Below are 24,989 nucleotides of genomic sequence, written 5' to 3'. Positions count from 1 at the left end.
CAATAAAATATTTTTTTAAATAAAAATAAAAGACTAAGACTGTCAGACTAAATTACAAATGAAATCCAGCTCTATACTATGCATAAATGACATCTGAGACATGAGATATAGAAACACTGGAAGAATAAAAAATACTATAAAAGCATTATCAAGAGAAAGATGGTGTAGCTATAAATACAGACAAAAATAGCCCTTTGGGCAAAAACATTATAAAGAAGGTCACTGCATGATATTGAGAATAATGAGTCAATTCCCCAGCCTCAAAGTACTTAAAGCAAGCACTGAAAAACATTAGAATAGTGGCAGGTTTTAACAAACTTCTCAGTAATAGATAAGCAGATCAGAAAATGAATGAAGATATGAACATAAAAATAACTTAATCTAACAACCCATATGTTTCTTTCAAACATATACATAACAGTTTTAAAAATCTGTCATATGTTAAACAATAAAGTCTATACAAGTATTTTCAAAAGACTGGTATTATACACTGAGTGGCCAGATTATTATGATCTCTGAACACATAACAATCTAGCCAATCGGTATATATTTATACTCTAATATTATATATTAGAGTCTGGCCACTCAGAGGGGGGGGGGGGTATTAGAGGCCCGGTTCATGAATTCGTGCATGGGTGGGGTCTAGTCAGCCTGGCCAGAGGGAGGGGACATGGGCGGTTGGCTGGCCTGCCTGCTGGTGGAACTCCTGGTCGAGGGAACAATTTGGATATTAGCCTTTTATTATATAGGATATACTCTAAGTGGCCAGATTATTATGCATTCAGAGATCATAATCTGGCCACTCAGTGTATAGATCTCATTCTCTGACAGTGTAATTAACTTAGAAATAAATAACAAAAATACAGCTAGAAAACCTACATGTTTGGAAGTTAAGCACTTCCAAATAGTTTACAGATTAAAGAAAAAGAATTTTTTAATATTTACAACTGAATTTCAAAAATTTACACATAATAAACTGAGATGTAACTAAAGTAGAAATTTCATAGCCCAAAAGGATCATAACAGGAGAGAGGCTAAAAACTAAGAAATTTTAAAAGCTATAGACTTACTTCTGGAGAAATTTTTTTAAAGGGGAGAGTTCATTTATCACTGCTATACATAATTTTTAAAAAGGTAAGAGAGGCCCTAGCCCAGTGGTCGGCAAACTCATTAGTCAACAGGGCCAAATACCAACAGTACAACAATTGAAATTTCTTTTGAGAGCCAAATTTTTTAAACTTAAACTTCTTCTAATAACACTTCTTCAAAATAGACTAGCCTAGGCTGTGGTATTTTGTGGAAGAGCCACACTCAAGGGGCCAAAGAGCCGCATGTGGTTCTCAAGCCGCAGTTTGCTGACCACAGCCCTAGCCAGTTTGGCTCAGTGGATAGAGCGTTGTCCTGTGGACTGAAGGGTCCTGGTTCAATTCCGATTAAAGGTACATGCTTAGGTTGTGGGCTCGGTCCCCAGTAGGAGGCGTGCAGAAGGCAGCTGATCAATGATTTTCAACGCCGATGTGTCTATCTCTCTCTCCCTTTCCCTTCCTCTCTGAAATCAATAAAAATATATTATAAAAAAAAAAAAAAGTAAGCAAGTCCTAGATCGTTTGGCTCAGTGGATAGAGCATCAGCCTGCAGACTCGGTTCTGGTCAAGAGCACGTACCTTGGTTGCAGGCTTCTCTCTAGCCTGGGCCCAGGTCCTGGCAGGGCCAATTCAGGAGGCAACGAATTGATATATTTCTCTAACATCAATGTTTCTCTTTGGCTTCCCTTCTCTCTTCCACTCTCCTTAAAAAATTAATCAATGGAAAAAATATCCTCAGGTGAGGATTAACAAAAAAAATTTAAGAAATTAAAATTAGTAAGGAATTCTTAAGAATAAATATTTTAAATATTTTTAATTGATTTCAGAGAGAAAGAAAGAGGGTGAGAAAGAATCATCAATTATAAGAATCATTGACTCACTGCCTCCTGCATGCCCCACACTGGGAATTGAGACTGCAACCCGGGCAGTGCCTGGACCAGGAATTAACTGTGACCTCCTGGTTCATGGGTCAACACTCAACCACTGAGCCACACCGGCCAGGTATCTTAAGAAAAACTGTTTGTTTTGTTAATTCTCATCCAAGGATATTTTTCTACTGATTTTTAGGGAGAGTAAGAGAGGGAAAGATAGAAACATCGATGTGAGAGAAACACATCAATTGGTTGCCTCTTGCACACACCCCAATCAGGACCCATGCTGGGGAGGAGCCTGCAACCAAGGTACCTGCCCTTGACTGGAATAGAACCCAGGACCCTTTGGTGTTCAGGCCAAATTGAGCCACTAAGCCAAATTGGCTAGGGCAAGAATAATTTTTAAAAAACTTTACAACTTACAGGAAATGGACACATTACTAGAAAAACAGTTTATGTAAATTGCCTTAACCAAAAATAGAAAGAAATAGAACAGTCACAAAAGAAAAAAGAAAATGAACAAAAAGAAATAGAACAGTCAGTAGTTTATAATTTTCCCAGAAAAAACTCCATCCCAGACACTTTAACCAGCAAGATTTATCAAATATCCCAGCAATGATTCCAATCTTGAACTATTCCAGAAAATAAAAAAAGGAAATCACTCCCCAACTCATTTTGAGCATCACAACCTTATACTAAGACTGGGCAAGCAAAAGATAGGTAAAAAATTAAAGGCTTTGCCGAAACCGGTTTGGCTCAGTGGTAGAGCGTCGGTCTGCGAACTGAAAGGTCCCAGGTTCGATTCCGGGCAAGGGCATGTACATTGGTTGCAGGCACATCCCCGGTGGGGGGTGTGCAAGAGGCAGCTGGTCAATGTTTCTCTCTCATCGACGTTTCTAGCTCTCTATCTCTCTCCCTTCCTCTCTGTAAAAAATCAATAAAATGTTTAAAAAAAAAAAATTAAAGGCTTTGAACCCAGTTGAAAAATTCTAAACAAAGCATTATCATACCTTTATTTATGAAGCTTTTAAATTGTCTGAAATGCAAGAACTCAAATGCCCCTCACTAGTAAACGGATAAACAAAACTGTAGCATAGCCATACAATAGGAGACTCAGCAATAAAAAATAACAAACTGCTATTATATACAACAACCACATGGATGAATCTCAAATACACTATGTGGAGTAAAAGTAGCTAGAAGCAATGTAGGTGTGTACCCTGGCTAGAAATTGAACCCTCAACCTTTGGTATATGAGACGACCACTTCAACCAACTGAGCTACCTAACCAGGGTTACATGACATTCTTGAAAAAACAAAACTATAAGGACAGTAAAGAGATCAGCAGTTACTAGTGGGCTAGGGTTTGGGAATTTAGGGACTGACTACAGGTGGCATGGAGAAATTGGTAGAGGTTAATGGAACGGTTCCACATCTTAACTGAAGGGGGAGGGGGGGGATGGTGGTTACCCAACTGCCTGAATTCAAAAAACTACATGCATGAAAAAAGATAAATCTTCCTTTATATAAATGATACATTTCTAAAAATAAAAATTAAACCAAATCCATGATGTATAAAAATGATATATCAATGAACTAGCTGAATTATCTCAACTACACAAGGGTAGTTTAACACTACAAAATCAATTAACATAATCCACTACACTAATAAATTAAATAAATATTAGATGCATGCTCTTCTCAACAATTAAGAAAAAAGATTTGATAAGTTTTAATATCCATTTCATGCTGAAAATCTCAAACAAGCAATAGGGGAAAGGGAAAAAGCAACTTCCTTTACCCCACAAGGGACAGTACCTACAGAAATTTATACATGTTTAATTAATGGCAAATAGCAAAAGGGAAGTTTGGGAACAAAGGTGCCCACTATTACTTATACTAAAAATTAAGTTTTTAAAAAGTTAGAATGAAATAAATGCCATCATTCGATGATATGACTGTCTCTGTCAAAAGTGCAAAAATAATGCACAATTAGAATCATATCCATGAAGCACGCCACCAAAATAGGTAGTTATGATTCCCCTTTAGAAATAGAAGAATTTCTTAACTAAATACTTAACTAAAATGTTTAATTCCATTACCTTGACTGGATTCAGTAGCGTCAGATTTCAGGGAAAGTTGTTTTGTTCCATCTTTAACTTTTTTCAACCGGTTCTTATCTCCTGGTAAAGTCAGTTTTTGCCTGAGTGGTTTTAATTCAAATGCCTGGAAAGTTTTGACCTGTGTTTTCTCCTCAGGAGCTAATTCTTTACTTGAATCCTTTATAATACTGACATTTTCAGTGCTTGTTTGGTCCTCAGAGTTCAATGTTTTTGGATCTTCCTGCACATTCTCTTCTTTACTACTCAAAGCTAGTTTTTCATCCTTATTGATACACTCTAGTTCCAACTGTATTTGCTTATACTTCAAAAGTAAATCTTCAAAAGTTTCTTCCCCACAGTTTTCACTTTTTGATGAATAATTTTTTCTTGATGGAGATCTTCCAAAACATTTGGCTGAACAGCATATTAAGGAAACCAGTTTCCAAAAATTTTTCCAGTTAATTTAACAAAAACATATTAAGTTATAGATGAGTTGTCTCCCTTTTTCAAGATGAAGTGATATTTTTAAATTACTAAATTCCACTTTAATATATATGCTGCTAATACCCACCTTCATTCTGTGCCCATATTTCAAATTTAACAAATATCCATATAAATAGTCCACTTACAAAACGACTGGTGTCAATTATTACCAATAGTATCCACAGGTATTCCATCTGGTTGGGTTATAACATCCTTCTTTCTGTAGGTATCAGGAAAGCCCATAATGAGCTGATGTTAAGATTCCTTTCTGAAGCAAGAGGGGAGAAACTGAATGGTTTGTCAGAGATGTGGTTAATTTACACTTCAGATAATCAGGAAGAAAGTTTCTTCTTTTTAATTAGTTTCTTCTCATGTCTCAATTTTTTAAAAATAGAGATAAAAAATGAACACTGACAATTAAGACTGATTTATGAATAAGAAACATTTGCTTAAAAACCTAATACATAACAATCTTTGAGCTCATCAACTATACTAACATCTAACACATGCATAAACAAAGACAATGAAGGCAGTTCTATGATAAAAAATAAAACTCTTAAATAGTATTCAAAAGTATCTTCTAAATACTTTCCCATAAACATAAGGATACCTAAACCAATTATTTCAGTTATTTTCTTCTCTTACATAGTAATAAACAAAGTATAACTTCTTTCTTGGAAATAGCTACAAAATTCCAAACTATAATTTTTATTCAAAATAATTCATACACATGAGAATTGTTACACCTCTCTTTCCTAGCCTACAAATTAGCAAAAGTATTTAATGTGATTTTAATACAATGTCACTTATGGATCATTTGAATTGGCTAGAATGTAGCATTACAGTTATCAAATGTTTCTTCTGTGTTTAATAACTTATATGGCAAGCAACTTGCAAAGTCTTTAAACTTCCCTAATGACCAATTCAAGAGTGGGAATCGACACCAAATATTTTAGAAACTGAACAAGAATTACAACTGAAAATCTGTTTTGGTAAATATCCTCTGATCTAACCCATAACGCTGGCATTGATGACAATGCTCTAACCCAGTGTTTCCCAGGGGTACTGATTGTACTGAGTTTGGTGGGGGTACGCGTTGCACAGGAGTTTGGTGGGGTTATGCACTGCACCGTGCTTAGCTGCGCCTAATTCTACGTTCTCATGAGTACGAGGGGAACTCAGTGTTACGAAAATTATAGAAGGGGTACACATATGTCAAAAGTTTAGTAACCAACTGAACTACCCAGCAGGGCTGAAATCTACTTCTGTCTATGCAGGACAGCTAAAAACAAACACTTAAAATGTTTAATTTTAAGCTGACCAGGATGCAATTTCTAGCTGAAACCTGGTTTTAAAAACAAGCTACCTGTCAACCTTTTAACTACAGGTGAAAATAAAATGACTTTCTAAGGAGAGACACTGGTCTAATATTTTAGCTCTCATCAGATTTGAAGGTTTAAAACGGTAGTCATCAAAAGGAGACATATGCTACTGTCTATCACTAAGAAAAATTTAAAATGAATGAGAATGCCCTGGCCAGTGTTGCTCAGTTGATTGGAACATCATCCAGTAGTCTGGAAGGTAGCAAGTTTGATTCCCCGTCACATCGAGTTCCTCTCTCCCTCTCCCCATCTCTCAAATCAATTAAGAATGAGAATAGCCGAAACCAGTTTGGCTCAATGGATAGAGCGTCGGCTTGGGGACTGAAAGGTCCGGGTTCGATTCTGGTCAAGGGCATGTACATTGGTTGCGGGCACATCCCTGGTAGGGGGTGTGAAGGAGGCAGCTGATTGATGATTCTCTCTCATCGATGTTTCTAACTCTCTATCCCTCTCTCTTCCTCTCTGTAAAAATTCAATAAAATATATTTTAAAATATATATATATATATATTTTAAAAAAAATGAAAATAAGTACTGGCTCTGGCTGGTGTGGCTTAGTTGGCTGGGGCTCCATTCCCAATCAGGGCACATATATTTGTGCTCCATCCCCAGTAGGGGGAGTTCAGGAAGCAACTGAATGATGTTTCTCTCACATTGATGTTTCTCTTTCACTTCCTTCTCTCTTTCTCTCTCTCTTTCTCTCTCTCTCTCTCTCTCTCTCTCTCTCTCTCTCTCTCTCTCTCTCATCAATTCTGAAATATTTTTTAAAAGACAGTAAGTACTGCAGTAGGATTTGGTTTATTCTACTTCTTTTAAGCTACATCTAACATACCTTAATCATTACAAAGAAAGAAGTTAAAAAAAAAAAAAAATCTGTACTCATGCTGCTTCACTTCTGGATTATGGAAATGAGCCAAAGAATTTGTTCTTTCTGAATGCAAAAATTGTAAAATAGAAATGTCATTATTATAACCAACAATGAAAATATGAATTAAACTCAGTACAATCTTAGTCATCTAATACTTTCAACAATAAAGATAATTCTTTTAAAAAGAAAGAAATTTGAATAAATAAAATTTCACATTACAAATTTTGTTTGCTCATGTTATAAAAAAGTGGCTAGGAACTATGTTTTTCTTCACAAAGCCTTAAAAGAATATCACCTCTAGGATAGATTAATGATACTTCACAAGAAAAGCAATTAGCAGAGGGTCAAAACAAACATCGTTTTCTTAAATGCAGCTTCTGTGAAAACAAAAACATCAAGACAGCTCATTTCTAGTAAGTTAATAGAGAAATCAGACTGGTTATCTTCCTGTACTTTTTACAACTTCATATGCCTGTTTATTAATAAAAACATATGAACTTAATTAATAAAGGTATAAGGCAGACACCGAATTGATATTAAATGAGTGGACAGAAGGAAGGCAAAGGAAGGAGGTAGCTCATCACCCCTTTTCTACAGAATAATTTAAGAATAAACTTTTGAGTTCCCATAACCCTTTTTATGCACCTCAATTTGAACTTTTTACATTAAATTATTTAACTCTCTCCATCACAAATTACACATTTCATTTTTTCTATTCTTAAAAAGTGCATACCAGTATATGAGCATAAATACCTTTCTGTTTTTAGATTCAGAATTGACAATGAACAAATCAATCCTTGGTTAATAAATATCTCAGGCAGGGATTTTAACTTTTTTGAAAAACATCCTCTCTGGCTTTAAAAGTTAAATACCTACATGATTTTCTCTGAAATAATCCTGGAATGTTCCTAACTCAATTTTTGGTTGCCGAAATAAGTTTTTACAAGTCACTAGCACCAAAAGCTAGCTATTTACCTAAACCTACATTTCCTGTCCCCTTTGTATCTTGAAATCTAAAAAAGACCATATGGCTCTAGTATAAAAATAATGTTGAGTGCCTTCCAAACAAATGTCATTATATGTAAGTTTCATATATAATAACTATACTAACAAAATCATTATACCATTGAAATTGCAACCAATAGTAAAGGTGCCAAGTAAACTACTTTTATGTAGTTATCATCGAATAAGCAAGACATAGTTCTACCAACCCATCACAAAATAGCAAAATTTCAGGTGACTCAGTATAAATATTGTGTAGACTCGGGAATGTTAAAGATAACGAAGAATAAGGTTAGAGGAAACAAAAACCAGGTATTTTGTCTCTCAACCTCTCCACATCTCCACCCTCCCATACATCCCTATGGCTTCCCATATGTTAAAATTAAAATGCTGTTAAGTTTATACTTCCCTTTCTGACCCAATCTGTCAGCAGTAGGAATTATAAAATGTCCAAAAAGTAAACGTAAGAAACAGATAAGTTAAAGAGGTAAAGTTTTCCAAGAAGATACATGAATTTAAATCCTCTGAATTTAGCATAGTTGGTGAAGATAATATATGGTCTTTTGTCCCCACTTTAAAGGACACCAATATATAAAAACAAATCAAGAAAGATAAAAACAAAATCACAAACAAAAACGGTAAAATTATGCGGAATGAAACCTCATAATTTACAATATCAAAGTGTAATACGATTTGAAACAAAACACTATTCCCCAAATTGTCTATATATTCTTCTCTCCCTCTAACAGTCCACGTTAACCTCACGTATAAAGTTTCTGTACCAGCAAAGACAAGTGCTAATAAAATGTAGGCTTCTGAGGAACTGTTACAAATCTGATTTTAAGACTGTTATATTCTACAAGCTTGGCCCCACCAAACAATGACTCGGTAACGGTAAAAAAGCAATATACCCAATAAAGCGATCTTTAAAAACACTATACAGCATGACACACGGGGATCACCCAAGAACAACTTACTTGAAGTAACAAACAAGCGGCTCCGACGGGTTCCGTGAAGTTACTCATCTCACAGACCTAAGCAATGACGCTAGAGGGAAACTTTAGGGACACACCCAGGGCCGACCGCCACGTTAAGGATACAACTCTTCCGAGGTGGAGAGGGCTCCCGCCAGCTCTGGCCGCCGCTGAATCCGGATCCCGGCCCTCCGCCCAGCGGTGGTCTGCCCCCCGGCTTGCCTCCTCGGTCACCCCCTCCACGACCCCGACTCCAGCGACTCCCGCCCCGGTAAGGCCGGCCTCGAAAGCGGAAACGGTCCAGGGCGATGTGGCTCCGTTCCCAGAAGGACGGCCGGGGGCTGCCCTCGGACAGCGGGCCCGACGGCATCCGCACGGAGGGCTGGTGAGAGCGGAACGACTCTTTGGGTCGGTAGCTGCTGTGTCCCCTGAGGTGGCCTCGCTCCGCGTGCCGCGAGCGAGAGAAATTTCTCAGCTGCAGCTGCTGCTGCGAAGAGGACGATGACGACGAAGAGCCGCCGCCGCCGCCGCCGCCGCCGCCGGATCCGCCGCCCCGGGCCGGGTGAGGAGGCCTCCGCCGCGGATACGGTAACAGCCCGCAGCCGCTGCTGCTGCTGCTGCTCCGGCTCCGTATCTGGCTATTGTCGTCATCGCTGATCTCCCCGTCTTCCAGCTCCCCTTCTTCCTTGGGCGACAGGCCGCTGGAGGCTGGGGCCGGAGGATCTGCGGTCGCCATCCCGAGGGCAGCCAGCGCCTTCTACACCACCCGAGTCCTCCGTCCGGGGAACCGCCCGACGATTACCTTCCTCCTCGGCCCCTTCTTTCCTAACGGACCCGGTCGGCGCGGCCTTGCCCTTCTCGGACACCTAGCGGGCTGTGCTCCCCAACTTCTCCCGGCACCCCAGCGCTCTCTCTCGCCGGACCGTCGCAACCCAGTTCCCTACCCTAGCGCCCCCTTGCTCCTCCGCGAATGGAGCTCTTCCGCCTCGCGAGAAAGGGGGGTCGGAAAGTGGCTCAGCCCACGACGTCACTTCCTACGGAAGGCCGGAAACAAGGCTCTCAGTTCCCGCGAGAACGATTTAAGAACCACGCGATGCTCGGTGGGACTTGTAGTTTTTCCTTTCCTGCTTTAGGGGGTTCGTCCTTCCAGCCTACAACTCACACCTACCTCGGTAGGGATTGGGATTATCTGGGTGCGAGTTGGAAGGGGTGGGTCTGTTCTTCATCTCGGCCTCGAGAGTGTATCCTAGAAGTGGGGCGGCGGGGACGCGGATAGTATCCCTCTTCCACCCTCTTCCCCCCCTCCGCCCACCCAAGACATCTCCTAAAGAGACGCAGTAGTAGTCACTCTCCGTTTTGGGGGCCAGAGAGGGAGCCGGGTTGTGTCCGCCATGTTGGTGAAGGCAAAGGAAGGCGACTGGTGCTGCGGGACTGACGGCTCTGCGGGCTCGAGTCGGCCATATTCATAAAGAAGGAAGGCTGATTCCCTACCCCCCCGACGCACACACATACACACACGCACACACATACACACACACACATACACGCACACGCGCACACACACACACCTGTGCCCACCCCGCCCCGGGCTCTGCGCGGGGGGCCTCCCCGGCCTCGCCGGCCCAGCGCAGCAGTCAGCGCCCCGGGACTGGCTCACGACGGCGCCGAATGAGGGGGAAAGGGAAATGCCGACCAATTGCGCCGCGGCGGGCTGCGCCACCACCTACAACAAGCACATTAACATCAGCTTCCACAGGTAACCGGGGCGGGGAGTGGGGGTGAGAGGAAACGCGAGCTGTTAGACTGAACGTTTGCTTGTGCAGAAGGAACACGAGGATTCCACTAATTCTGATAACTTCGCTACCTAGCGGGTAGCAGGGAGGCATTGTATTTTTTTTTTTCCCCCTTTGTGTCTTTCTCAAATCTGTCCAATACTTCTCCCCTTGGGGGGAAGATGTACTTGCTTTATAAAAGCAATCCAAGTTTTGTATGGGGATGACTCCTTGTAAAAGTGACAGCCGGATACCTTAGTTTTCTACTCTTTTACTCCCACGTAGTAGACTGGTCTTGACATTAATGACTCCATAAGAAATCTTCCTGCTCAAGTCGGCAATCACCTTCAAGCCTACTGTGTTCCCGTTAAAGTCAGGAAATTCTTCCTAGCTAAATTGACATGGGAAGCGTTTAGATTTCTCTAATAGTCCCATACACTAACTCTGCAGAGGAATTGGGTCATCACTGATGATAATCATGGACTTAGGCAATATTAATGAAAGTGCAAAAGATAAGCTTCCTTTTCTTACCAGGAGTAATAAAAAGAACCTAGGTTCTGCCTTCCTTTGCTGGAAGGAAGTTTTTTTGTTTGTTTGTTTGTTTGTTTGTTTTTCGTGTATTTTTATTGATTTTAGAGAAGAAGGGAGTGTGAGAGAGAGATACATTAATAAGCTACCTCCTGCACGCCCCTTACTATGGATCAAGCCTGCAACCCAGGCATGTGTCCTTGACTGGAATTGAACCCAGGATCCTTCAGTCCACAGGCTGAGGCTCTATCCACTGAGCCAAACCAGGTAGGGCCAATGAAAATTCTTTAGTCCTCCTTGAAAGCACTTTGAACACTACATGAAATAGAGTAAATAAATGTTTACCTTCTCGGCAAGTGCCTGCCATGTGACTGAAGAAAAGGAGCACTAAAAAGCATTAAGTGTAAACAGTTCTGATTTTATATACCTCACAACTTAATACAATCATAGGATGTAGAAAATTATATCTTTGACCTTTTCCCTACCTCATGACATAATGTACCCCCTTATTAAAAGTTCCACTTTAGCCGAAACCGGTTTGGCTCAGTGGTAGAGTGTCGGTCTGCGGACTGAGGGTCCTGGGTTTGATTCCGGTCAAGGGCATGTACATTGGTTGAGGGCACATCCCCGGTAGGGGGTGTGCAAGAGGCAGCTGGTCGATGTTTCTCTTTCATCGACGTTTCTAGCTCTCTATCCCTCTCTCCTCCTCTCTGTAAAAAATCAATAAAATATATTAAAAAAAAAAAAAAAAAGTTCCACTTTAATGGATGTGGAGAGAGTAGAGCGCCTGAAGAATGGCTCCCTTGTAAGAAACACATCCAACAGCAACTTGGGCTTACTTCTCACAGGTGGCAAGATACCATGACCTTCCTGTGATATTACGCCCTACATATATAATAAATAAATAAGTAAATAAATAAATAAAAAGTTCCACTTTAAAAACATATTTGTGATGTTTCTGTTTTCAACTACTTCATCAAATGTAGTGTTTTGTCCATCTATCAAATGTGTACCAAGTTCTTATTTGCCTGACATCATGCTAGAGATCCAGGAAGTTTTTATATTCTTGAAGTTTAGAATATAATAAAATAAAAAAAAAGACAAATATAATTGCAGAAAAGACATTCAGGGAGAATTAACTTAGCCTTGTAAAGTCAAAGAACACTTCTCAAAGGATGTGAAATTTCAAATGAGACCAAATGGTGACATAGTCTTGTATGCACCTTTAAGGATTTTCTATTTTATCCATTAGTACTTGAGAAGCCATGGGAGGCTTTTTAAAAATGACATGATTAAATGTGCATATTAAAAAGTCCTCTACCCAAAACCGGTTTGGCTCAGTGGATAGAGCGTCGGTCTGCGGACTGAAGGGTCCCGGGTTCGATTCCGGTCAAGGGCATGTACCTTGGTTGTGGGCACATCCCCAGTGGGAGGTGTGCAAGAGGCAGCTGATCGATGATTCTCTCTCATCGATGTTTCTAACTCTCTATCCCTCTCTCTTCCTCTCTGTAAAAATCAATAAAAATATATTTAAAAAAAAAAAAAAAAAAAAAAGTCCTCTAGCTGAAATGTGGAGAATAGTGTTATTGAAAGTGCTGGTTGAGTATCACCCAGAGAGAAATTCAATTAGAAAGAAGCTTGTTTAAAGATTGTTTACTTACCCACTGTTTCTTTCACAAGGAAATCTACACTACAGGGTCAACTGAACTACACAATGTATTTCTTTGCTGTCACAACCAACACTAGAATAGGAGAGGTGAGAGTTGATAAGAGAAAAAACAGGAGCCTGCCTTAAAACAAGGGGGAGTCCACCCAGTGGCCTAGAGTTGTACTCACAGTGAGGATGGAAAGAAGTGGACAGATTTGAGAAATATTTGAGGAGAAACTACTGTATTTGATTTGGAAGATGAGAGATAGGAGTCTAGGACCAATAATATTGAATGTTTAAGAGATACATAGTGTACAGTAGCATGCATACTTCCTTTCCATGTTTGATTATTTGCTTCTTAAAAATTAACATTTTCATGTGTAACCCAAAAATGTAGGTCATAAAATAACAATAAAAATACATTTCGCCGAAACCTGTATGGCTCAATGGATAGAGTGTCAGCCTGCGGACTGAATGGTCCCAGGTTCAATTCCAGTCAAGGGCATGTACCTTGGTTGCCGGCACATCCCCAGGGGGAGGTGTGCAGGAGGCAGCTGATCGATGTTTCTCTCTCATCGGTGTTTCTAACTCTCTATCCCTTTCCCTTCCTTTCTGTAAAAAAAAATCAATAAAATATATTTATTTTTAAAATAATAAAAATACATTTCTATTTTATAAACAAACACTATGAACTAACTCCTAAGACATTGATAGATTTCTTTTATTCCCATATACAACTTACGTTGCCTGAACTTAACTATCCTCATTTTTTCTTATCTCTGCCCACTCAGGACTAGGTCTCACAAGTAATTTTCTGAAATTGCTCTTGCTAACATGAGTTGTCACTACTGTATTCCTTTCTCATGGCATGTGATCATTTCCTCCTTGAAATACTCTCTACTCTTGAATTATTTGACACTAATTTTGTGCTTTTCAGTTACTTCTGTAGTCTGTCTTCCCTGCCAGCCCCTCTCTTTGTAAAAAAAAAAAAAAAAAAAAAAAAGGCAACTGTTGCTGTGGTCTCAGTTAATATTTACTTGATGATGCTTCCCAGATTATCTCCAGTCCAAATCCCATTGAGTTCTAGACCTATATATAGGCCAAGTGTCTCAGTATTCCCCTGGCCTCTCCAGTTCTTCCGATTTATATCAAAACTGTACTAAAGAATTTGCCCTTCCCTCAAACCTATTCCATTTCCCACATGCCTTTTCTCAGTAAATGAAAACATCATTTACTACACAGAAATCGGAAGGCCATCCTTTCTTAACTTCCTACCATTCCCTTTTGACTCGATTACAGCAGCCTCTTAACTGGTTCACTGCTTCCATTCATGTACTCCTAACTTCTGTAATCAGTGATGTGTTCCTAAATGTTTAACAACAGAATCCCCAAGGAAGGGGGAAAGCCCTGATTCATGGTATTTGCCCTAATTCTATAATATAAATGCTCCCTACATTATCTGGTTTCAAACTACCGACCTGACATCACTAATCATAATGTTGGGAAGAGATGTGCAGTACCACACTACTCTATATAGCATATACCATATAGATATAACAGACATACAGAGTTTTAAGAATAAGATAATGCCCCCAGCTCTGTATGGCTCAATCAATTGAACATCATCCCATGCGCTGGGAGGTCCGCCGATTCAATTCCTGGTCAATTCCCGGTCGGAGCACGTGCCTCCATTCCCAGTACGAGCCATGCAGGAGGTAGCCAATTGATGGTTCTCATTGATGTTTCTCCCTCCCTCTCCTGAAATCAGTAAAAAAAAAACAAAAAAAAAACAAAAAAAAACTTTTTTTTTTTAAACATATTTTATTGATTTTGTACAGAGAGGAAGGGAGAGAAACAGAGAGTTAGAAACATCGATGAGAGAGAGTCATCGATCAGTTGCCTCTTGCACACCCCCTACCGGGGATATGCCTGCAACCAAGGTACATGCCCTTGACCGGAATCGAACCCGGGACCCCTCAGTCCCCAAGCCGACGCTCTATCCATTGAGCCAAACCGGTCTCGGCAAAAAAAAAAAAAAATTTTTTTAATCATCTCTAAATTGTGACATAATACAATAGCTTGCCAATGCCATTTTGGGTAAAGTTCAAAATTATTCTTTAACTTAGAAAGTTCTCTGGCATTATTTCATGTAATAACACTCTTCACTAATCCCACCCTAATTCCTCTAGCTAATTCCCACTATCCTAAAGCCTCCTGATAGATTAGCTCTTCCAGTTTTATGGTTCCATTCAACCTTGTACTTAACCTTTTTTAGAACACCCAAGACACTTGTAATTACTTTTATAATAACAAATAACATTTATCTAGTATTTATCATAAACTGTCTCATTTAATCCCTAGAACCACACTAGATATAATTAAAATGGTACCTTATAGACAATAAAACTAAAGACTAAAAAGGTTGCATAACTTGCCTAAAGTTACCTAGTTGTTATGTAAAGTAACCAGGATTGACACCCCGATTTGACTTGAGAGACAACAGTTCTTTTCTATTGCATCAAGCTGTTCAATTCTCTATCCTCCCCATTACAGTATGACCTTAATAGAAGGTAGATACCATAAAAGTAGGTCAGTTTTATTTACCACTTGGCACAGTTCCTAGGGCATTTCTTGGAATATAAGGGAATTCAGCCATTTATTAAAGACCCAAGTCAAATAGCATTGCTTAAAATACTGAGTGATTTTTTCCAAACATCTAATGTTTCTGAAAGCTTAGTTTTATTACAGTGTAGACAAACATATATCCATCTGTTACCACTGTGTTATTTTTTAAATACTTACAGGATGATTTATTATTTAAATTCAACTATGGGCTATATCTACCCCCTTTGAACATACTAAGAAAAATCTAACACATGCAAAATATGATTATGGAAAAATCAAATATAAAATTGTTGATTAGCCCAGCCAGCATGGCTCAGTGGTTGAGTGTTGACTTATGAAACAGGAGGTCACGATTTGATTCCCAGTCAGGGCACATGCCCAGGTTGCAGGCTCAACCCCAGTGGGAGGTGTGCAGGAAGTAATGATTCTCTCTCATCATCTTTCCCTCTCCCTTCCTCTCTGAGAGCAATAAATTTGTTGGTTATTATTCTATTTAAACACATAGCTAGATTATTTAGTAATGTTAAGCTAGCTCCATTAGTTCATTGATTCACTCAGAAAAGCTCACTGAGTGCTTAACATGATAAAGTAGTGAAAAACAGTTCTAACCAGGAAAAACGTGATAGAGTGGTGGAGATAGAAAATCAAGCAATCAGAATACAGTAATATTAATTTTTTATCATATAGAAACATCTAACCTTGTCTTCTGATCATGAAAACTTCTTTCGGAAGATGATATTCCTTAATGGGGCCTTAAAAGATGGAAATAAAATTTGGTTAAGGTTCTGTTGGAGGTATTGATTGTACAATTAGGGAGCTCGTTTTAAAAAAGCTATAAAGGGGTTAAAGACAGCCTTCATATTTCTGAATAGTCTTATACAAATGATAACCCAAAGATAGTACTTATTTTATACGTTCTGAGTCTTTATTGAGGCCCCCCAACAAGAAGAAGTTCATAAGTTTAGTGTTTATAAACTAAAGCTTGATTTTTAAGCTCAGGGCACAGGAAATATTTCCAAACCATTAAATATTGGAATGGAGATCTTTGAAGTGAGAATACATTTTACTAAAAGGTGAGGGGTACGCAGAGTAAATAAATTAATTGGGAGTTTCTAATGAAATAGGGAAAAACTTACATTTATGAAAATGTGAACTGTAGAGTGACAAATAAATGCTAATATCTTCAGATCAGAGTATGTTCGGAGTTGAGGGGACAGGGACAGGAGACTGGAAAGTATTTATCAGTAAATTTGGGCTTTCATCTCTGTGTCCTCAATGCTGGTCATTTAAGCAAACAGGATGTCTGATAATAGCCAAAGCTATTATCTAGTGAAGCAACGGTTAGGGAGCCACATGATCTTCTAACATGAATGATTCTTTTTAAACACTACTCAGTTCATTAGGTAATCAAACTAAAGAAGAGTTGAACTCGAAGTTGTTACATGTGAATGTTGATGGTTATGTTTCCAAATCAGTCAACACAGCTAACACTAATTTTGACAGTCCCTTATATTTTTCTCTTCCTTAACTGGGTACACATTAGTATATTTGAAATAAATATGACAGGAAAAACATTTCTGCTGGGCTTGTCAGCAGCATTTTACTTTTTGTAATTATTATGATTTCTACTGTACTACATAGCATTCATTTTTTAAAAACTGTATGCTGTTTACATGGAAGTTATACAGTGAGTTATTAATTTACATATTCTGTCTCATTTTAACTAAGCAAATATTTGTTGAGTCCTCACTCAAGGCACCTGTACTAAGTGTTAAAGAGATGAGCCCTAGCCCTGCTTGCTTAGTGATGAGAGCATCGGCTCAGGCCCTGAGCACCAAAAGGTCTCCAGTTGGATTCCCAGTCCAAGCGCACATACCTGGATTGCAGGTTTGATCCCTTGCCCAGGTCAGAGCGCATTCTGAAGACCACCAATTAATGTGTCTCACATTGATGTTTCTCTTTCTCTCTCTCCCCCATTCTCTTTCCTCCCTCCCTTCCACCCTCTCTCAATGGGTCCAGCTGATGTGGCTCAGTGGTTGAGCAACAATCCATAAATCCAAGATCAGGATTTGAATCCTGTTCAGGGCACATACCCAGGTGTGGGCTTGGGGGGGGGGGGGGTGCGCAGGAAGCAGGCAATCAATTCTCATCATTGATATTTCAAACTCTCTCTCCCTTTCCCTGTTTCTAAAGTCAATAAAAACATTTTAAAAATGAATGGAAAAAATGTCCTTGGGTGAGGGTTAACAAAACAAAAAAGATAGAGATAAAGAAGATACAGTGATTCCTGTCCTCAGGAAATTTATAGTCTACTTTTATTTCAAACAAAAACAGTGTCATAATGAAGGAACACAGAGGAATACCAGAATCTATTTAGGCTTTCCTTGATAAAATTTAATCTATAGATAATTTGATTTATCTTTTTTTAAATATATTTTTATTGATTTCAGAGACAGAGGGATAGAAACACCAGTGATGAGAATCATTCATCAGCTGTCTCCTGCACATCCCCTACTGGGGATCGAGCCTACAACCCAAGCATTAATTTCATTTATCTTGACCATGTACTAGTATATCAGGAGCAGATCTGTACAATATAAAGTTCTCCTCTTTCTACAGCTCTACATAAGCTTGATCTAGTTTAGGGTTTTTTGTTGTTGTTTGTTTATTTGTTTGTTTTTTACAGAGAGAGGAAAAAGGGGGGATGATTTGTTGTTCCACTTATTTATGCATTCATTGGTTGATTCTTGTGCCCTGACTGGAAATGGATCCAGTTTCCTAGGTGTATTAGGATGATGCTCTAACCAACGGAGAGCCACTGTAGTCTTGTTTCTTTTTACTGCCCAAGTTAAGGACTGGAGTAGGATGGAAGATTTCTTTTTAAAACCCTGAAAAATAAAACCATTCAAGTCAGCTTTTATTAATTTTTTACAACTTATAAAAATTAGCATGAATTGGTTTCTGTGACAGTGTCTGGATATTGGAAATATAACATTTTTTTGTGTAAATTAAAGACACTTTAAAATGTTTTTACTGGTTTTAGGGAGAGGAATATAGAGATGGAAACATCAATGAGAGAGAAACATTGATCAGTTGCCTCCTGCTCACCCCCTACTGAAGATTGAGCCCTCAACATGGGCATGTGCCCTGATCAGGAATCAAACCAGGGACCTCTTAGTTCATGGGCCAACACTCAACCACTGAGCCACAGCAGCCAGGCTGAAGACACTTTAAATCATCACCACTTAAAATTTGTTTTAGCCAAAACCGGTTTGGCTCAGTGGATAGAGCGTCAGCCTGTGGACTGAAAGGTTCCAGGTTCGGTTCCGGTCAAGGGCATGTACCTTGGTTGCGGGGTACATCCCCAGTAGGAGGCAGCTGATCGATGTTTCTCTCTCATCAATGTTTCTAACTCTCTATTCCTCTCCCTTTCTCTCTGTAAAAAAATCAATAAAAATACATTTTTTTTTAAATGTTTTAACCATTTAGGTGCAACAAGAACTGTGATAGTTGGAATTTGAGTTGCCTTTTCTTTTTTTTTTTTTTAAGGTTTCCTTTGGATCCTAAAAGAAGAAAAGAATGGGTTCGCCTGGTTAGGCGCAAAAATTTTGTGCCAGGAAAACACACTTTTCTTTGTTCAAAGCACTTTGAAGCCTCCTGTTTTGACCTAACAGGACAAACTCGGCGACTTAAAATGGATGCTGTTCCAACCATTTTTGATTTTTGTACCCATATAAAATCTATGGTAGGTAATGACATATTTAAGCTAGATATAATATAGGCCTGATGGGAGTAGCATTAAGAATGCTAAAGAGTCCCTGACCGGTTTGGTTCGGTGGTTAGAGCGTCGGCCTGCAGACTGAAGGGTGCCGGGTTCTATTCTAATCAGGGGCGTGTGCCTTGGTTGCAGGCACATCCCCAGTGGGGGGGTGTGCAGGAGGCAGCTGATCAATGATTCTCTCTCATCGATGTTTCTAACTCTTTATCCCTCTCTCTTCCTCTCTGTAAAAAATCAATAAAATATATTTTTTTTAAATGCTAAAGAGGTGGGTGGGGAAAAGGGGACCTAATATATGGTGAAAGGAGAAGATTTGAGTTTGGGTGGTGGGTTCGTGGTGCAATACACAGATCTTGTAACATAGAATCCCACATCTGAAACGTATATGATCATGTTAACCAATAGATTCGATAATAATTTTTAAAAAGAATGCTAGAGGAGATGATTCATTATAGAGATATATAGTATGTAGGATTAATAGGACTTTATGACTAACTGAATGAAAATAATAAAAGAAAAAAGGTTCCTCAGGTTTCTGATTTGGGCAAAAATTTCTGCCCACATTTTAAATCCTTGAATGGGAGCTATAACTAAACAATAAGTACTAAATCTATTCAGGGGCTTGATACTTGGGAATATGTTTTTATTAAGTAGGATCCAAGGTCTGAAATATTAAATGAACAAATAATATTTACCTACAAATAATATTAATTGAACAAATAATATTTACCTAGGATTTAGATATTTACATCACATAAATATCTAAATACATTATATTGGCCTTAGACAATTACAAAAGATATTTATAGTCTCCATAAAATCATAATAATTTGGAAAGACCTTGGAAGTCCATTGTCTGTTTCCAAACCAATGTTAGTATCTCTCTGGAGAGGGAAAACAAGAAGAAATAGGTGACTCAAGTTAATTCAACCACTTGACGAACTATGATTACATGAGATGGGTTGGTGATGTTTGCTATCTTTTAAAGTCAGTTTTTAAAAGGGAAATTTAAATACTCTTTAAATTGGACAAAATTTATTTGTGATAGTGCATAACTTATGTACAACCCTCTAATTTATTTGGTGCAGAAACTCAAGTCACGGAATCTTCTGAAGAAAAGTAACAGTTGTACTCCAACTGGACCATCTAACTTAAAATCAAACATTAATAGTCAACAAGTGCTACTTGAACACAGTTATGCCTTTAGGAATCCTATGGAGGCAAAAAAGAGGATAATTAAACTGGAAAAAGAAATAGCAAGTTTAAGAAGGAAAATGAAAACTTGCCTACAAAAAGAACGCAGAGCAACTCAAAGATGGATCAAAGCCACTTGCTTGGTGAAGAATCTAGAAGCAAATAACATATTACCTAAAGGCACATCCGAACACATTTTACCAACTGCCTTACGCAGTCTTCCTTTGGAGGATTTCAAGATTCTTAAACAAGACCAACAAGATAAAACATTACCAATTCTCTGACTATAAACCCGATCAAGAGTGATTTTATTTAAGATTAGCCTGCACACAAAAAGAAAAAAAGAAAGATTAGCTTGCATCGGTCTTGATGCCCATAATTTATTCTATTCAAAGGTAAAGATATTTAAGGAAATAATGCCAAAATTGGGTATTTAATAAAGTTTTACTTGAAGTAACATTCTTACTGTATAACTTATGAAGAGTTGATTACAAAAATAGAAAACTTTATGAAACCTATTTGAAAAAGCATGGAAGTGCCTTACATGAGAATTACATACATTAAAAATTTGCTAGGAAGTTTTGCAAGATGTGTTTTTGCTTTTTTAAACAACTTTTCAAGAACACTCTATAACACTTATGTGTTCAATTTATACTAGAAAAAATGTTTTTGTGTACCAAAGTTGAGACATTACATTCTAAGTAAGGTAAGTAGGAGTTAATCAATATTAAATATGACTTTAAAACTGCTGGGGTTTGTATTAATTAAATTATTACTGACACTGTGATTTGGAAACTTTACAGAAAAAAAGCCTGAGTTGCAGGGCAAGTTCTCTTATTTAAACTTTCTATATCTTTTTAACAGTATAAGTGAGCTAATCATAATCTCCCTCATAAGAATATTATCTTTTAAAATGGATTGTAAAACATTTTGAAAATATTTTTAAATATGAAGTACCCTTGAGTCATCCAAGCTAGTAAGGACTCTAGTACCTCAGACTAGTACCATAAAAACTGATAGCTGGTTATATTAACTTTCTAAGAAAATATGTTGTGAAATAATGCAGAGATCAGGATCTAACTTTTACCTTTAATAAAAAGATAACTGTATACTACTCTTTTACTTAAAATTTTTTTAATTTCAAAATTGATGCATTAATAAGCAAATATGCTACCAGCTCCCTGTTAGAAATCTCCCTCTGCCTTCATGTATGTTGATACCAAAACTTTTAAGCTTTCCCTCCCCCCATAAATCTACAATAGAATTTAATCATAAAACAGTACTTATTATATCTCTACAACTTATAACTTAAAATGGAATCAGTTTTTCTTACACATCAACTTGCTTTTTATCTCCTTTCTTAGTAAGAGTAGAAGAGAACAACCATACTGCAAAAGGGAAATAAAATGTACTTCCCTACAAAGACACATGTCTGTGAATAAAGCTATGCAAGTGCTAATTATTTTACAAAATAGAATGTCAGAACTATTCTTATAGTCGCCACTTGAACAATTAAAGAGTTTGCCTTACTTCACCAGATAAATGTTTATGAAGAACACTTTCCTTCTAATAGTTTTGATCAAATCCAGCAAAAATTATTAATGTATCATGAAGTAATTTAATCCTGATTCAAGCTTTCTGACACCACCATATGAAAGTAACATACACCTAATCATAAATTACTATAAATCTTTCCTATAAAGTAAATGCTACTTGATTTAAAAACAAAACAAACAAACAAAAAAACACAAATACTTTTCCCCCCAGCTGTTTGGTTCCCCCCAGGTGGTGGTTCTTTTTATTTTATTGATGTGTGGGTGAGAGAGAGAGCCGTTGATTTGTTGTTCCACTTACGTATTTATGCATTCATTGGTTGATTATTATATGTACCCTGACCAGGGATTGAACCAACTGAGCTACCCAGCCAGGGCTTACACTGCTGTTTTGCTTGGATCCTAGCAAAAGTCTTTTTATACTATTGGCACCCTCTTTTAATAAGGAATGCCTCCCAAGTAACTAGATTTCACAAAGGCAAGGATAGGAAAGTCTCTTTTAATTGTAAGGCACTTACAACAAATATTTATGAAAATCCTTTTGTGTATACAGGGTGGGGCAAAAGTAGGTTCACAGTTGTGAGTACATGAAGCAGAATTTGTTCTTATTTATTAATTATTGTATTATTTTCCATATGAACAACTGTAAACCTACTTCTGCTTCACCCTATATTATAAACCATGTTCATCATTTTATCTTAAATATTAGATTTAGCACCATGTTCTTTTTTCTAATATGGTTTCAAATTATCTTTTTACCAATACCTAGTCATAATCATCAGCAAACACTTATTGACCATATCTACTTTATACCTCAAAATAAGTTAGATTAATAATCATTTAAACATAAACTATGATTTCCAAATACAGATTCTCATGTAGTTCACTACCCCTCCCCAATACAAAACACTAATGTAGGCTGATTCCCATTTACAATACCATCTTGGTATCTTAATATAACATTTTAAAAATCACAAAAATAGAACATTATGAAATACAACAAGCTTTCAGCAATTTCCATTCATTATTATTTGAGACAACTACCACTGAGTAATTTTAAAGTGAAAAAATTTTTGTTTTCTCTATGTAATTTTCATGTCACTGTCCTCCTGATAACATGTTCCAAACACTGTGCATCAGATTCTTTCATTAACATGTCTACCTTAAAAATAGCCTTATTCATAAAATAAAATCTAAAAAGATACTTAAAATCCTATTTTTAGTTTATTGATAAACTTCTTATCATTTTGTCCATATATAAAACTAATCAGAATTATAATAACTCTTTTTCCTCTGCTTCATTCAGAAAATGAATGAAGCAGAGGAAAAAGAGTTATTATAATATCCTCTGTTCATTCATTTAAGAGTCATTAAATATCCTCTGTTCGTTCATTCTATGTCTACTTAGGCATAACCTTTAGAAAAAAGCAGCCACGCCTTGCAGGTGTGGCTCAGAAATTGAACCTCAGTCTATGAACCAGGAAATCAAGGTTCGGTTTCTGGTCAGAGCACATGCCTGGGCTGTGGTTTTGATCCCCACTGTGGGGCGGGCAGGAGACATCTGATCAATGATTCTCTCTCATCATTGATGTTTCTACCTCTCCCTCTCATTCCCTCTCTGAAATAAATAAAAATATGTTTAAAAAAAAAAAAAAAAGCCAGCCAAATGCTATAGTAACTTGATATAAAGATGAATTTTGCCTGGCTGGTGTGGCTCAGCTGGTTGAATGTCATTCCTTGCTCCAAGAAGTCACCAATTTGATTCCCAGTCAAGGCACATGCCCAGGTTGCAGGCTTGATCCCCAGTGGTGGTGGTATGCAGGAATCAGTCAATCTAATTGATGTTTCTAACTCTCCCTCTTCTTCTCCCTCTAAAAAAAAAATAAATAAATAAAAACATTTAAAAAATAAATAAAATGCTTTTTTTAAAATGAGATTAATCTGATTAGATTTTTTACTCTTAAGTTGCTCAAAGTCTCCTGAAATTAAAAAAAATTATTATATAATATGATAAATGCTATAAAGGACATATATGTGAAGTGCTTTGGTAAATTGGAATTTAATGAGAATATAAACTTCAGACCTTCTTATAATGAAATAATTTTCTTTTGAAACAAAGATATTTCTTAAAACTTAACCAAAGGAAGTAAAAGGACACTAATGTTGTCCTGGAGAAAATGTTTTTTAAATGAGTTGTAAGATATTTTTCCCTTTAAAATGAACATTGAACAAATTTGTTGTTAATGGTATATTTGTTAACGGGAAATATAACTAAATAAAATACTACATCAAAGCCAAGGAGTTTATTTGATGGTTTTACAAAATAACAAACCCTACTAACTTCAGATCTTTAAAAATATTTTAGCTCAGAGTCTTAACTAAAGACTTAACAAAGCACTGTGGTACCCATTAGTTCTCTTGGTTGTTCTTTACAAATATTCTGTGTGATACGTTGTATCACCTCCAATTTACAGCTGAAGAAATCAGTGTGATGTAACTTATTTATTCATTCAGACATTTACAGTGTGCAAACTGGCACAAGGGATAGAATGTAGGAAGTTCTAGGTTGAACATTAGTCTTCAGCCTTCAAGTCTTCCATTTGCCCACCCCATTATAACCCTCTGTTAAATATGTAAATCATGTTATTAAAAGAGAACAAGTCATGTATCCAAAAAAAACTAATATAAAATATATATATAGTAAAAATAGTCTATGAAGTCATCATTGACTTTTTTTCTGGTTAGACTTTTTAATGTTGGTCATCTCATTTCTCAATGTTAGAATACGGGTAAACTTTAATTTGGGTATAATATAGAGAAAATTGTTCAATTTTATGCCAGAATATGCGTTTCTTTTGGTACTTAGGTAGTTTGGAAATTTTCTAAAATTAATGATTTTATAATTTATATTTTAAAATTATATATTGTATTCACACAGAAATTGTATTCTGAGTATGTTGATATTAAAACCTTTTTTCCAAGGACATTAGTATCATGCCTATTATTTCTAAAAAATGTACATGAACATTTCAGTGGAAGTTCTTCCTCTAAGTTGACCCCCCCTGAGATACTTCTGTAGAAGTTCTTCTCCCTAAATTAAAGCAAATTATAAATAAAATAAAAA

General features: G+C 37.4%; 2 protein-coding genes across 2 annotated transcripts in view; one reads left to right on the top strand and one right to left on the bottom strand.

The window, feature by feature from the left end:
- The window catches only part of ZFC3H1 (zinc finger C3H1-type containing), a 64,669-nt gene extending 54,906 nt beyond the window's left edge, over positions 1–9,763 (bottom strand). The window contains 2 exon segments of the mRNA XM_084878862.1: positions 4,060–4,473; positions 8,894–9,763. Coding sequence (XP_084734988.1) covers positions 4,060–4,473; positions 8,894–9,503 — 1,024 coding nt within the window. The 5' untranslated portion in view covers positions 9,504–9,763.
- A 132-nt stretch (positions 9,764–9,895) lies between these two features.
- Positions 9,896–23,726, top strand: THAP2 (THAP domain containing 2). The gene is made up of 3 exons (XM_084878875.1): positions 9,896–10,523; positions 18,890–19,085; positions 20,207–23,726. Exons 1-3 carry the CDS (start codon positions 10,453–10,455, stop codon positions 20,594–20,596), a joined length of 657 nt encoding a protein of 218 aa, XP_084735001.1. The 5' UTR covers positions 9,896–10,452; the 3' UTR covers positions 20,597–23,726.
- Positions 23,727–24,989: the final 1,263 nt, after the last annotated feature.

This window comes from Pipistrellus hanaki, assembly GCF_964339955.1.
Source record: "Pipistrellus hanaki genome assembly, chromosome: 3".
In the NCBI taxonomy this organism is placed as follows: Eukaryota; Metazoa; Chordata; class Mammalia; order Chiroptera; family Vespertilionidae; genus Pipistrellus; species Pipistrellus hanaki.
The sequence above is the reverse complement of the archived record's forward strand: the minus strand, read 5'-3'. Positions and strand labels throughout refer to the sequence as shown.